This window comes from Rhinopithecus bieti, unplaced genomic scaffold (assembly GCF_001698545.2).
Source record: "Rhinopithecus bieti isolate Rb0 unplaced genomic scaffold, ASM169854v2 scaffold_19546, whole genome shotgun sequence".
NCBI lineage: Eukaryota > Metazoa > Chordata > Mammalia > Primates > Cercopithecidae > Rhinopithecus > Rhinopithecus bieti.
In genome coordinates, this window is record NW_016809475.1 from 632,921 (window position 1) to 644,426 (window position 11,506).

Here is an 11,506-nt window from a genome sequence, read left to right on the forward strand (position 1 = left end):
CCGGATCTCAGCTCACTGCAAGCTCTGCCTCCCGGGTTTACGCCATTCTCCTGCCTCAGCCTCCCAAGTAGCTGGGACTACAGACGCCCGCCACCTCGCCCGGCTAGTTTTTTGTATTTTTTTTGTAGAGACGGGGTTTCACCATGTTAGCCAGGATGGTCTCGATCTCCTGACCTCGTGATCTGCCCGTCTGAGCCTCCCAAAGTGCTGGGATTACAGGCTTGAGCCACCGCGCCCGGCCTTTTTTGTTTTTTTTTGAGAAAAGCTCTTGCTCTGTCTCGGGTCACTGCAACTTCTGCCTCCCAGGTTTAAGCGATTCTCTTGCCTCAGCCTCCCAAGTAGCTGGGATTATAGGTACTCACCACCATGCCTGGCTAAATTTTGTACTTTTAGTAGAGATGAAGTTTCACCATGTTGGCCAGGCTGGTCTCAAACTCCTAACCTCAAGTGATCCACCTGCCGCAGCCTCCCAAAGTGCTAGGATTACCGGTGTGAGCCACCATGCCCAGCCAAATTAAGGATCTTGAGATGGGAGACAATCCTGGATTATCTGGAGAGTCTAATGTCATTACAAAGTTCCTTATAAGGGAAAGACAAAGGCAGGAGAGTCAGAGTCAGGGAAGGAGACAGGACCACGGAGGCAAGGTCAGAGTGATGCCTCGTGAGAAAGACAAGACCCGCCATTGCTGGCTTTGCAGATAGAGGAAGGAGGCTGGGCACAGTGGCCCACGCATGTAATCCCAGCACTATGGGAAGCCAAGACAGGCAGATCGCTTGAGTTCAGGAGTTTGAGAGCAGCCTGGACAACAGGGCGAAACCCCATCTCTACAAAGAATACAAAAAAATTATTGTGGTGGCACATGCCTGTAAGTCCTGACTACGTGGGAGGCTAAGGTGGGAAGATCAGTTGAGCCTGGGAGGTGGGATCTGCAGTGAGCCAGGATGGCCCCACTGCACTCCAGCCTAGGTGACAGAGTGAGGCTAGGTCTCTCAAAAAAGAAAAAAAGAAAAAAAAGTGTGTGACCCCTCACCCCATCACTCTCTCTTGCTCCTGCTATATAAGACACCTGCTCCCCCTTTGTCTTCCACCATGATTAGAAGCTTCCTGAGGCCTCCCCAAAATCAAGCTGCTGTGCTTTCTGCACAGCCTGCAAAACCATGAGCCAATTAAACCTCCTTTTTTTATAAAGTATCCATTCTCAGTTATTTCCCTATAGCAATATGAGAACAGACTAATACAACAGCAAACCATGAGGACATGCTGGGAAAATTTTTTTTTTTCTTTTTTTTTTTTTTTTTTTCAGACAGGGTCTCATTCTGTCACTCAGGTTGGAGTGTAGTAGCACAATCACAGTGCACTACAGCCTCAACCTCCTAGGCTCAGGTGATCCTTCCACCTCAGCCTCCTGAGTAACTGGGCAGGCAGGCACCAACATGCCCAGCCAACTTTTGTATTTTTTGTAGAGACAGGGTTTTGCCATGTTTGCCAGGCTGGTCTCGAACTCCTGGCTTCAAGTGATCCGCTTAAGCCAGGGAGGTGAAAGTTGCAGTGAGCGTGATCGTGCTACTGCACTCCAGCCTAGGCAACAGAGTGAGACCCTGTCTCAAAAAAAAAAAAAAAAAAACGACTGTTCATCTATCAGGTTACTTTGTCTTGCTTTTCATTCTGTTACAGTTTTCTTCAGAGACGGTGGGGGGGGGGGGCAGTCTCTCACTGTGTTGCCCAGGCTGGTCTCAAACTTCTGGCCTCTAGTGATCCTCTCACTTCAGCCTCCCAAGTAGTTGGGATTACAGGCGTGAGCCACTGCACCTGACTTTGTATCAGGCTCACCATGGCCACATGGAGTAACCATTATCTCCAGTTAAGTATGAGGAAACTGACTCAGAGTGGGGAGCAATCAGCTGTGGTCACACAGCAGGCTGGTGGCAGGACAGAGATTTCAACCCTAGCTTACTGAGCCCCAGTCTGTGCTACCATGAACCCTCCTCCTTCCTCTGGAGACAGAGGACTTCCTGAAGGATTCTCTAAGAAGTGGGTATACGGAGACCAACAACAGCATGGTTTGGAGTTTTCCCCACAGAGACATAGGAGCCTTTGAACTTGCCGGGCTGATTTAATTTGGTATCACAGTGCTGCTGCTGGCTGGCGGGAAACCACCTGGCAGCCCTGAGACTGCAGCTCTGTAAACTACCATTTAAAAAGCCTGGTTGGTACATGCCTTGGCTGAATCCCTCAACTCTCCTGCTGTCCAGCAGGAACACAGCCAGCAGGGAGGCAGGCCTGCTGTCAGACTCATAAAATCTTTGCTATATTGCCTTTTCTCTTCCAATATCAGAACCCCTCGAGTAGCTATCCTGAAGTGAACCCCCTCCCCCAGTATCTTAACAGGAGCTTGACCCCTCCCCCCAATATCTTATCAAGGGCAGGGCTTGGAAGATGCCTGGAACAGGCAAGAGACTGGTGAGGTCTGCAGGTTAGCCAGCACTCAGAAGGCAGTGGAAGGCTTTTGACTCCAATCTCTGGCCCAAATCCCCATCTCCAGGTTTTTGTGGAAGACAGAAAATCACAGTCTCAAGGAACAATGCAGCATTCACTAGACATATAGCTCTGGGGAAGGTCCTACAGTGGTTAGAAAATAAAATGGAGGCAGGGCACCGTGGCTCACGCCTATAAACCCTGGCGCTTTGGGAGGCCGAGGCAGCCAGATCACTTGAGGCCAGGAGTTCGAGACCAGCCTGGCCAACATGGTGAAACCTCATCTCTACTAGAAATACAAAAACTAGCCAGGTGTGGTGGTGTGTGCCTGTAGTCCCAGCTATTCAGGGGCAGGAAGTGGGGGCGCTGAGGCATGAGAACTGCTTGAACTTGGGAGGTGGTGTTTGCAGTGAGCTGAGATCGTGCCACTGCACTCCAGCCTGGGCAACGGAGAAAGACTCTGTCTCAAAAAAAAAAAAAAATGGATCTTAACTTGAAAATGAACATGAAATGTGTTTTATGAAAGTTTACTTTAGAGTGATCTGCATAGAAACATGTCTGGTCCACAATTTAAGAAGTTCGGCATGCCCGGACTGATTGAAATTCAGTCAAAAGTAAATAGCCTTCCACCAATATGATTGTTCTTTTCTTTTTCTTCTAATCTCAGTCACATTTTCTTCTCTTTTTCTTTATTTGACAACCTGGTTGTTCTTAAGCCAACAATGAATTTTATAAATATTTGCCATAAAGGAGTTAATGATACTGCACACAGACAGTAAGACAGTGAACCACTCAATCCAGCAGACTTTTTTTTTTTAACTTCGCCTCCCAGGTTCAAGTGATTCTCCTGCCTCAGCTTCCCAAGTAGCTGGGATCACAGGCTTGCACAACCACACCAGGCTAATTTTTGTACTTTTAGTAGAGACAAGGTTTCACCATGTTGGCCAAGCTGGTCTCGAACACCTGACCTCAGGTGATCCCCCTGCTTCCACCTCCCAAAGAGCTGGGATTATAGCTATGAGCCACCACACCCAGCCCAACTTTTGACTATTTAAGAAAGCAAAACAAAACAAAACCTTGCTTCTCTAAACAAAACAACAACAACAAACTATCACATACACACACACACACACACACACATATATAAAAAACAAAACTATCACATACATATATACACACACACTCTAGATATATTTATATAGGGTCTTGCCATGTTGCCCAGGCTGGTCTTGAACTCCTGGGCTCAAGAAATTCTCCCACTTCAGCCTCCCAAAGTACTAGAATGACAGGTGTGGACCACCACACCTGGCCTATCACATACTATTATTGTTAAGTAATGGAATTTTTTTTTTTTTCAGATAGAGTCTCGCTCTGTTGCCCAGGCTGGAATGCAGTGGCACGATCTCTGCTCACTTCAACCTCCACTTCCCAGGTTCAAGTGATCCTCAGCCTCCCGAGCAGCAGGGATTACAGGCGCCCACCCCCACGCCCGGCTAATTTTTGTATTTTTAGTAGAGATGGGTTTCACCATGTTGGCCAGGCTGGTCTCAAACTCCTGACCTCAGGTAATCCACCCACCTCGGCCTCCCAAAGTGCTGAGATTATAGGCATGAGCCACTGTACTCAGCCTAAATAATGGAATTTTTTAAAGAATGTTGATTATCAAAGATCCACTCAGAGTTTGCCTTCTAAATGAGATTAATATGCTTGATTTTTTTGAGTTTCAATGCTTAGTCCTGGCAATGTCAGTATTTAGCCGTGAGATCCTCCTTTCTGAATCTCATGGCAATAATATTTATTTCACAAGGATATTATAACAAAATGAGTGAAAGTACTTGATATTAATATAAATAACATTGTTAACTATAACTAATAAGAATCTCTAAGGTGTCTTCTAGTTTTAAAACATTACTATTATTATTATTATTTTTTTTTTCTTTAAATTCTTTATTTCATGTCCGTTTCAGCAGTATTGAAATATAGGTTTCTCATACACACAATTATTTTATAGATTCAGAAGTGAAGTGCTGCATGAATGTTACAAATCATAACATGATCCAAATTTATAAGAAAGTACTTTAAAAATCAGACAAAAGACTTAAGAATTATTATGCTAAATTTCTAATCCAAATGTAAAAACAAGAATAGAGGATATTGGCAATGCTAATACTCAAAACGGGTTTACCCCAGTTCGTAATTCCTCTGTTCCTCTCCTACCTAAAACCTAAGAAAGTATTCATTATAAATTGGAAGTAGAGAATTCTTAAAAAACCAACTGGATAATGAGTTGGATGATTCTCTTTACAGGTACAATTTATTTTTCAGCAACCTGTAAGCCATGGAAAGAGTAACTCCATATCCAATAAAAAAACTCAAAGCTCTATTTGGCTGGGGAAGTGGTGTCAAATATGAAATGGTGTGGTAGATCCGTGCTCCGACAAAGAGTCTGAAGTGCAGGATGGCTGTAGAGAGGTCGGGACCACTCAAGGAATACAGGAGGCCAATTCCAAGAAATGGAACAATATTTTCAAGGTCATTCAGGTGGGCTCTGCGTACACGTTCTACTCTGTCATCTGTTCGAAGATACTTCTTGGCATTTTCTCCTTTGCCAAATGTTACACAGTCTTCTGGATTGGCAAAAACCTATTCCAAATACCAAGGGAAAAAAAAAACTTATTTCAAATATTGGCCGGGAGTAATAGCTCACACCTGTAATTCCAGCACTTTGTGAGGCTGAGGCAGGATTGCTTGAGCCCAAGAATTCAAGACCAGCCTGGGCAACATAGGGAGCCCCTGTATCTACAAAAATTTGTTTTAAATAGCTGGGCATGGTGGTGGGCCACATGCCTGCGGTCCTAGCTACTCACAAGGTTGTGGTGGGAGGATCACTTGAACCTGAGAGGTTGAGGCCGCAGTGAGCTGTGATTGCACCACTACAAGCTAGTCTGGGTGACAGAGCAAGACTCTGTCTCAAAAAAAAGAAAACAAACAAACCAGCAAATAACATGGGGATATTCTACCTAGTAAGTTATTTGCATTTTAGTGGAAGAAATACAGACATCCAGGTTGGCCCATTTGGAGCAATAAATCAAACACAAGAGGAGAAGAAGGCATCTATAGTTAAAACTGAATTTTTATTAACAATGCAAAGTTGTAAAAAGAGAAGCATAAAAAAGAACTCGAACAAAAACCAGTGAATAAAACAGTGAAAAGGAAGCAAATATGGGGAAAGGCATAATTCTAAGTCATCATTGACCATTACTATGGTTCACTGGTATCTTTTTCACAGTGATGTTGACATACCTTCCCTCAAGTGTACTAACATTTCCAAGTGATTGGCTCATCTGAAAGTAGTATGTTTACCTGCCAAAGGTTTTAGAGAACCGGCAAGAAGCATGAAAGAGTAAGGGATGGGAAAGGTGTCTTGTACTTTGTCAGAACATGTGTACCTCTTTTCCTTTTCTAAAGCAGATAAAACTTTGGGTTGAAGAATACTGTATAATAAAATTTGAGAAGCTGAATTGAATTCCTGGGAATAAGAAGTACACATTCATGTATTTCTTCCTGCAATTATTATGCTCTTTGAAATAGCTTCCCCATCCCTTGAAACTTGAAATCTGCATTTAAAAAATATTTAAGCATGAGCCATTATTTAATAATTTATGGCAGATAAAAACACAAACTGCAAAATTAATCTCATATGCTTTCTATTTTTTCTTAATAGGATGTGAACATTATATTAGAGATAAAGATGTTGAGAACTGATGCACAGGGCTGGGATACTGCTCATCAGTTTTCCTCAACATCTTTATCTGGAATAAGTATTCCAGATAAGTTTCTTAAGGTCAGGCCTGTCTGTCATGTTCATCATGGTGCTCCCCTAAATAACTGCCTGGAACACACTAGATGTACAACAAATATATGTTGAATAAAGAAATAAATGTATTACAATGGAAAGAGCATGAGATTGGATTTAATGCAATTTCAGTTTGAATCTCAGTTTCACTCTTTATTTGTATGTAACCTTGGGTAAGCTACTGCTAAGGATTGAATGTTTGTGGCCCCCTAGATTTGTATGTTAAAGCCTAATGTTCAACGCGATAGTATCTGGGATACGAGGCCTTTGGGAGGTAATTAGGTCAAGAGAGTGGAGTCCTCATGAATGGAATTAAGAAGTCTTTACAAGAAGAGGAAGGAGAGAGTTTGCTTCCTTCTCTCTCTCTCTCTCTCTCTCTCTCTCTCTCTCTCTCTGTCTCTGCTTTGCTGGTGTGAGGATACAATGAGAAGATGGCCATCTGCAAGTCACGAACTGGGCCCTCACTGAACACCAGATCTGCTGGCATCTTGATTTTGGACTCACCAGACTCCAGAACTGTGAGATAAATGTTTGTTGCTGAAGCCACCCAGTCTATGCCATTTCATAAGAGCAGCCCAAACGGACTCAGACAGCTACTTAACCTCTAAGTTCCCCTTCTATATAANCTCCCAAAGTGCTGGGATTACAGGCTTGAGCCACCGCGCCCGGCCCTTTTTTTTTTAAGACAGAGCTTCGCTCTTGTTGTCCAGGCTGGAGTGCAATGGTGTGATCTCAGCTCACTGCAACCTCTGCCTCCTGGGTTCAAGCGATTCTCCTGCCTCAGCCTCCCAAGTAGCTAGGATAAGAGGTGTGTGCCGCCATGCCTGGCTAATTTTTGTATTTTTAGTAAAGACAAGGTTTCATCCTCTTGGCCAGGATGGTCTTGAACTCCTGACCTCGTGATCTACCCGCCTCGGCCTCCCAAAGTGTTGGAATTACAGGCGTGAGCCACCGTGCCCGGCCAAACCTAGGATCTTAAACACTAAGATTTTTTCCAAGGAAAAAAATAACAGTTTTCTGGTTTTTAAGGATCTAACATTGTATATCTAAGTACATAATTGCATATCAATATTTCAAGTGATAATATATTTGAAACTTCTTTGACAAAATCTACTACTAATTAATGAGAACTTAACAGCGGTACATAATATGTTCCCTTCCTTACCCTGAAGATGTAAATTCTCTAGGAAGTCTTCATGGATTTCTTTTGCTTCTCCAGGTTTTGTTGATCGATACTCACTCCTTAGAGAGATCTTCCACCATCTAAAGATTACCTGTAATTAAATACAAAGTGATATGAATTAAAATTGATTTCAATACTAACAGTTACATTAAGTTTGGTGTTTTGAAAATTCGCATAAGGCTACATGTCCAACATTCACTATAACTTTGCAGTCTGGCATCATATCAAATTAGAAGTAAGCTCTGGGCATCAAAGAACATTTTCCTTAGAGATTAAAATCACAAAACCATAGTGCTGGAAGGAATCTTTAAAATCGATCAGGTCAGGCTGGGCACGGTGGCTCACACCTGTAACCCCAGCACTTTGGGAGGCCGAGGCAGATGGATCACGAGGTCAGGAGATGGAGACAATCCTGGCTAACATGGTGAAACCATGTCTCTACTAAAAATACAAAAAAATTAGCCAGGGATGGTGGCGGGCGCCTGTAGTCCCAGCTACTTGGGAGGCTGTGGCAGGAGAATGGCGTGAACCTGGGAGGTAGAGCTTGCAGTGGGCTGAGATTGTGCCACTGCACTCCAGCTTGGGCAACAGAGTGAGATTCTGTCTTCAAAAAAAAAAAAAAAAAATTCGATCAGGTTGGCTGGGCACAGTGGCTCACACCTGTAATCCCAGAACTTTGGGAGGCTGAGGTAGGTGGATCACTTGCGGTACTCGGGAGGCTGAGGCAGGAGAATTACTTGAACCCTGGAGGCAGAGGTTGCAGTGAGCCAAGATTGCGCCACTGCACTCCAGCCTGGGTAACAAGAGCCAAACTCCATCCCCTGCCCATCCTCCCCACCAAAAATAAAATAAAATAAAATAAAATAAAATAAAATAAAATAAAATAAGATTAGGTCAAAGGCTGGGCATAGTGGCTCACATCTGTAATCCCAATACTTTGGGAGGTTGAGGTGGGAGAATTGCTTGAGCCTGGGAGTTCTAGATCAGCCTGGACAACATAATGAGACCCCGTCTCTACAAAAAAATTTAAAAATGAGCTGGGCATTGTGGTGTGCTCTGTAGTCCCCACTACTTGTGAGGCTGAGGTGGGTGGATCCCCTGAGCCGGTGAGGTTGAGGCTGCAGTGAGCTGAGATCGCACCACTGTACTCCAGCCAGTATGACAGAGTGAGACCCTGTCTCAGAAACAAACAAACAAACAAGCAAAAATTCCATCAGGTCAATCAATATCTGATTGATATTAAAATCACCCAGAGCCAAATGGTTATCTGTTTCTGGAAGATGTCTGAGAATAAACATTCCATAATTTGGGGAGCTAATTCCAAAGAAATTGCTCAGTTCTTCTCCTTCCTTCCCCGTCTACAGGGCAGACAAGATGAGTGGATAATTTTCCCACAGAAAGCAAAGTTACATGGACAGAGATGGGGAAAACATCGGTATGCTTAGTTTGATGCATGAAAAAGTGTCATTACACAGGACACTTCTTGGTAATGGATCTGCTGATAGCGCATTTGTCTTCTTTGAGAATTTTGGTTTATCTGAAGCAAACTTCATTTCCATGGTTATGGACTGTACTTAAAGGCTGTGTTGATTTCATGGCAGTGTCAACTAATAGGCCTGATGAGAAGCCTCTTGAAACATATCTTATGTTTTTAATCCTGTAATGGAGCTGGGTAGGTAATTAAGATGACAAAACTTCCACTAATTTGAGAAACAGACCAAATTATGTCCACATTTGGATGAAGGCTAGGAGGACAAAGATGGGAAATACAGTCACATGGGGGGCTACAGCTTCAACATTAGAATTTGGCAGGAACACAATTCAGTTCACAACAGAGAGGTATCAAGCACTGCAGTAGAAATGGCATGCATTTTACAGCAACACAGGCCTGGACAATCTCTCCGCACTGCAATATTCCTTTCCATTAAACATTATTTAATATTAATAGGCAAGGCCCCTATGTTACAATGACAGTCGGTGATCCTTCCAGCCAGATCAAGCAACAAAATCCTTGGTTGAGTGGGGGATTCCAGAACAAATGGAGATCGAGCCCAGGGCACCGCTCCAGAAATGTTACATTGCTGGGCTTGCTTCTTAACTTGTTCATAAAAAGGCAGAGAGATGCCTGTACAATCTGTTGGCCTCATATCTTGCATACCATTCATTTCATCAAGGAAAAATTATTTTGACATTCCTTATACTAACTAATGAACCCTCTGGTACTGATTTAGAAGGCAACATTTGCAGTGCTTGTCACAGTGGCCACTGGAGGACACTCCATGGCACACATTCAAGTTAAGTTGCACACACAGATAAGCTTCCCACTGGCCCCTCCGAGGTATTTAAAGTAAATTGCTGAGAATCTAACTTGCTTAAGGAAACATGGCTAGCTAGGACCAGAATCCAAGTCTCCTCACTGCTAACTCATAAACACAAGAGTTCCCTTGGAGGCCTGACGCTTTTTTTTATGTACAACCTTCACACTACAACTTGTCAGACTACAGAGCAGTACATAGAAAACTAATGTTCACAATCACAGCTTAACTGCAAGATTCGATTATGTTCCATGTATTGTACTTATTAAAACAGAATTAATAATTTTCTTCTTCCTTTTTCTAAAAAAACAGGGTCTTATTCTGTCACCCAGGCTGGAGTGTAGTGGTATGATCCCAGCTCACTGCAGCCTCGACTTCTCGGACTCACGTGATCCTCTCAACTCAGCCTCCTGAGTAGCTGGGACCACAGGCCCGTGCCACCACCCCAAGCTAATTTTTGTATTTTTTGGGTAGTGATGGAGTTTCGCCATGTTGCCCAGGCTGGTCTCAAACTCCTGGGCTCAAGTGATCTGCCCACCTCAGCCTCCCAATGTGCTGGGATTATAGCCATGAGCCACTGTGCCCAGCCTAATAGATACATGTAAAGTTTTAAAGACTTTTTTTTTGTTTTTTGAGATGGAGTCTTGCTCTGTCCCTAGGCTGGAGTGCAGTAGCGCGATCTTGGCTTGCTGCACCCTCTGCCTCCCGGGTTCAAGCAATTCTCCTGCCTCAGCGTCCCGAGTAGCTGGAATTATAGGCACCCGCCACTGCACCTGGCTAATTTCTGTATTTTTAGTAGAGACAAGGTTTCACCCTATTGGCAAGGTTGGTGTTGAACTCCTGACCTCGTGATCCGCCAGCTTTGGCCTCCCAAAGTGGTGATATTACAGGTGTGAGCCACTGCGCCTGGCCTAAAATTTTAAAGACTTTTTTTTTTTTTTTTGCCGAGACGGAGTCTCACTCTGTCGCCCAGGCTGGAGTACTGTGGCCTGATCCCAGCTCACTGCAAGCTCCGCCTTCTGGGTTCACGCCATTCTCCTGCCTCAGCCTCCTGAGTAGCTGGGACTACAGGCGCCCTCGCCCTCACGCTCAGCTAATTTTCGTATTTTAGTAGAGATGGGGTTTCACCATGTTAGCCAGGATGGTCTCGATCTCCTGACCTCCCTGACCTCGTGATCCGCCCACCTCGGCCTCCCAAAGTGCTGGGATTACAGGCGTGAGCCACCGTGCCCGGATAAGACATTTTTTAAAAATATGTAACACTCCATGAATTTCCATGTCATCCTTGTGCAGGAGCCGTTCTAATCTTCCCTGTATAGTTCTAGTTTTAGTATGTGTGCTGCCAAAACAAACACAATAATATTTTCTAACACTTATTTTTTCTCAAATTGGTAATTTTTTTAAGTGATAAAACCCTATATTGGTGAGGACAGGGAAAAATGGAAGCGCTTTAAAAAAATCGTTGAGAGAAGTGTCAACTGGTTTGGCAATACCTATCATAAACCATTCAGGTTTCCATGCCCTTTGACTCAGACATCCAACTTGCAAGAGTTTTCCTAAGGAATTTATTGATGAGCTACACTATATACATAGATATACACACACACACACACACACACTATATATATATATATATATATATATATTTTTTTTTTTTTTTTTTTTTAGTATTGTTG

General features: G+C 43.6%; 2 protein-coding genes across 2 annotated transcripts in view; both read right to left on the reverse strand.

The window, feature by feature from the left end:
• The window catches only part of FBXO36 (F-box protein 36), a gene marked incomplete at its 5' end in the record, with an annotated part of 55,602 nt that overhangs the window by 33,518 nt on the left and 10,578 nt on the right, over positions 1–11,506 (reverse strand). Inside the window, one exon of the mRNA XM_017889519.1 lies at positions 7,498–7,606. Coding sequence (XP_017745008.1) covers positions 7,498–7,606 — 109 coding nt within the window. The remainder of the gene's footprint in view (positions 1–7,497; positions 7,607–11,506) is intronic.
• LOC108540435 (microsomal glutathione S-transferase 1-like) lies at positions 4,411–6,282 on the reverse strand. Its single transcript, XM_017889509.1, has 2 exons — positions 6,247–6,282; positions 4,411–5,119 (listed from the first exon to the last, which is right to left on the reverse strand). Exons 1-2 carry the CDS (start codon positions 6,280–6,282, stop codon positions 4,778–4,780), a joined length of 378 nt encoding a protein of 125 aa, XP_017744998.1. The 3' UTR covers positions 4,411–4,777.

What these genes read in the sequence shown, in the direction of transcription:
- LOC108540435 (XM_017889509.1), bottom strand. Translation starts at nt 6,282, where the DNA reads ATGTTGAGGAAAACTGATGAGCAGTATCCCAGCCCT. An exon ending in ATGAGCAGTATCCCAGCCCT is followed by an intron (nt 5,120 to 6,246) that starts GTGCATCAGTTC and finishes TATTTGGAATAG; the next exon opens with GTTTTTGCCAATCCAGAAGA.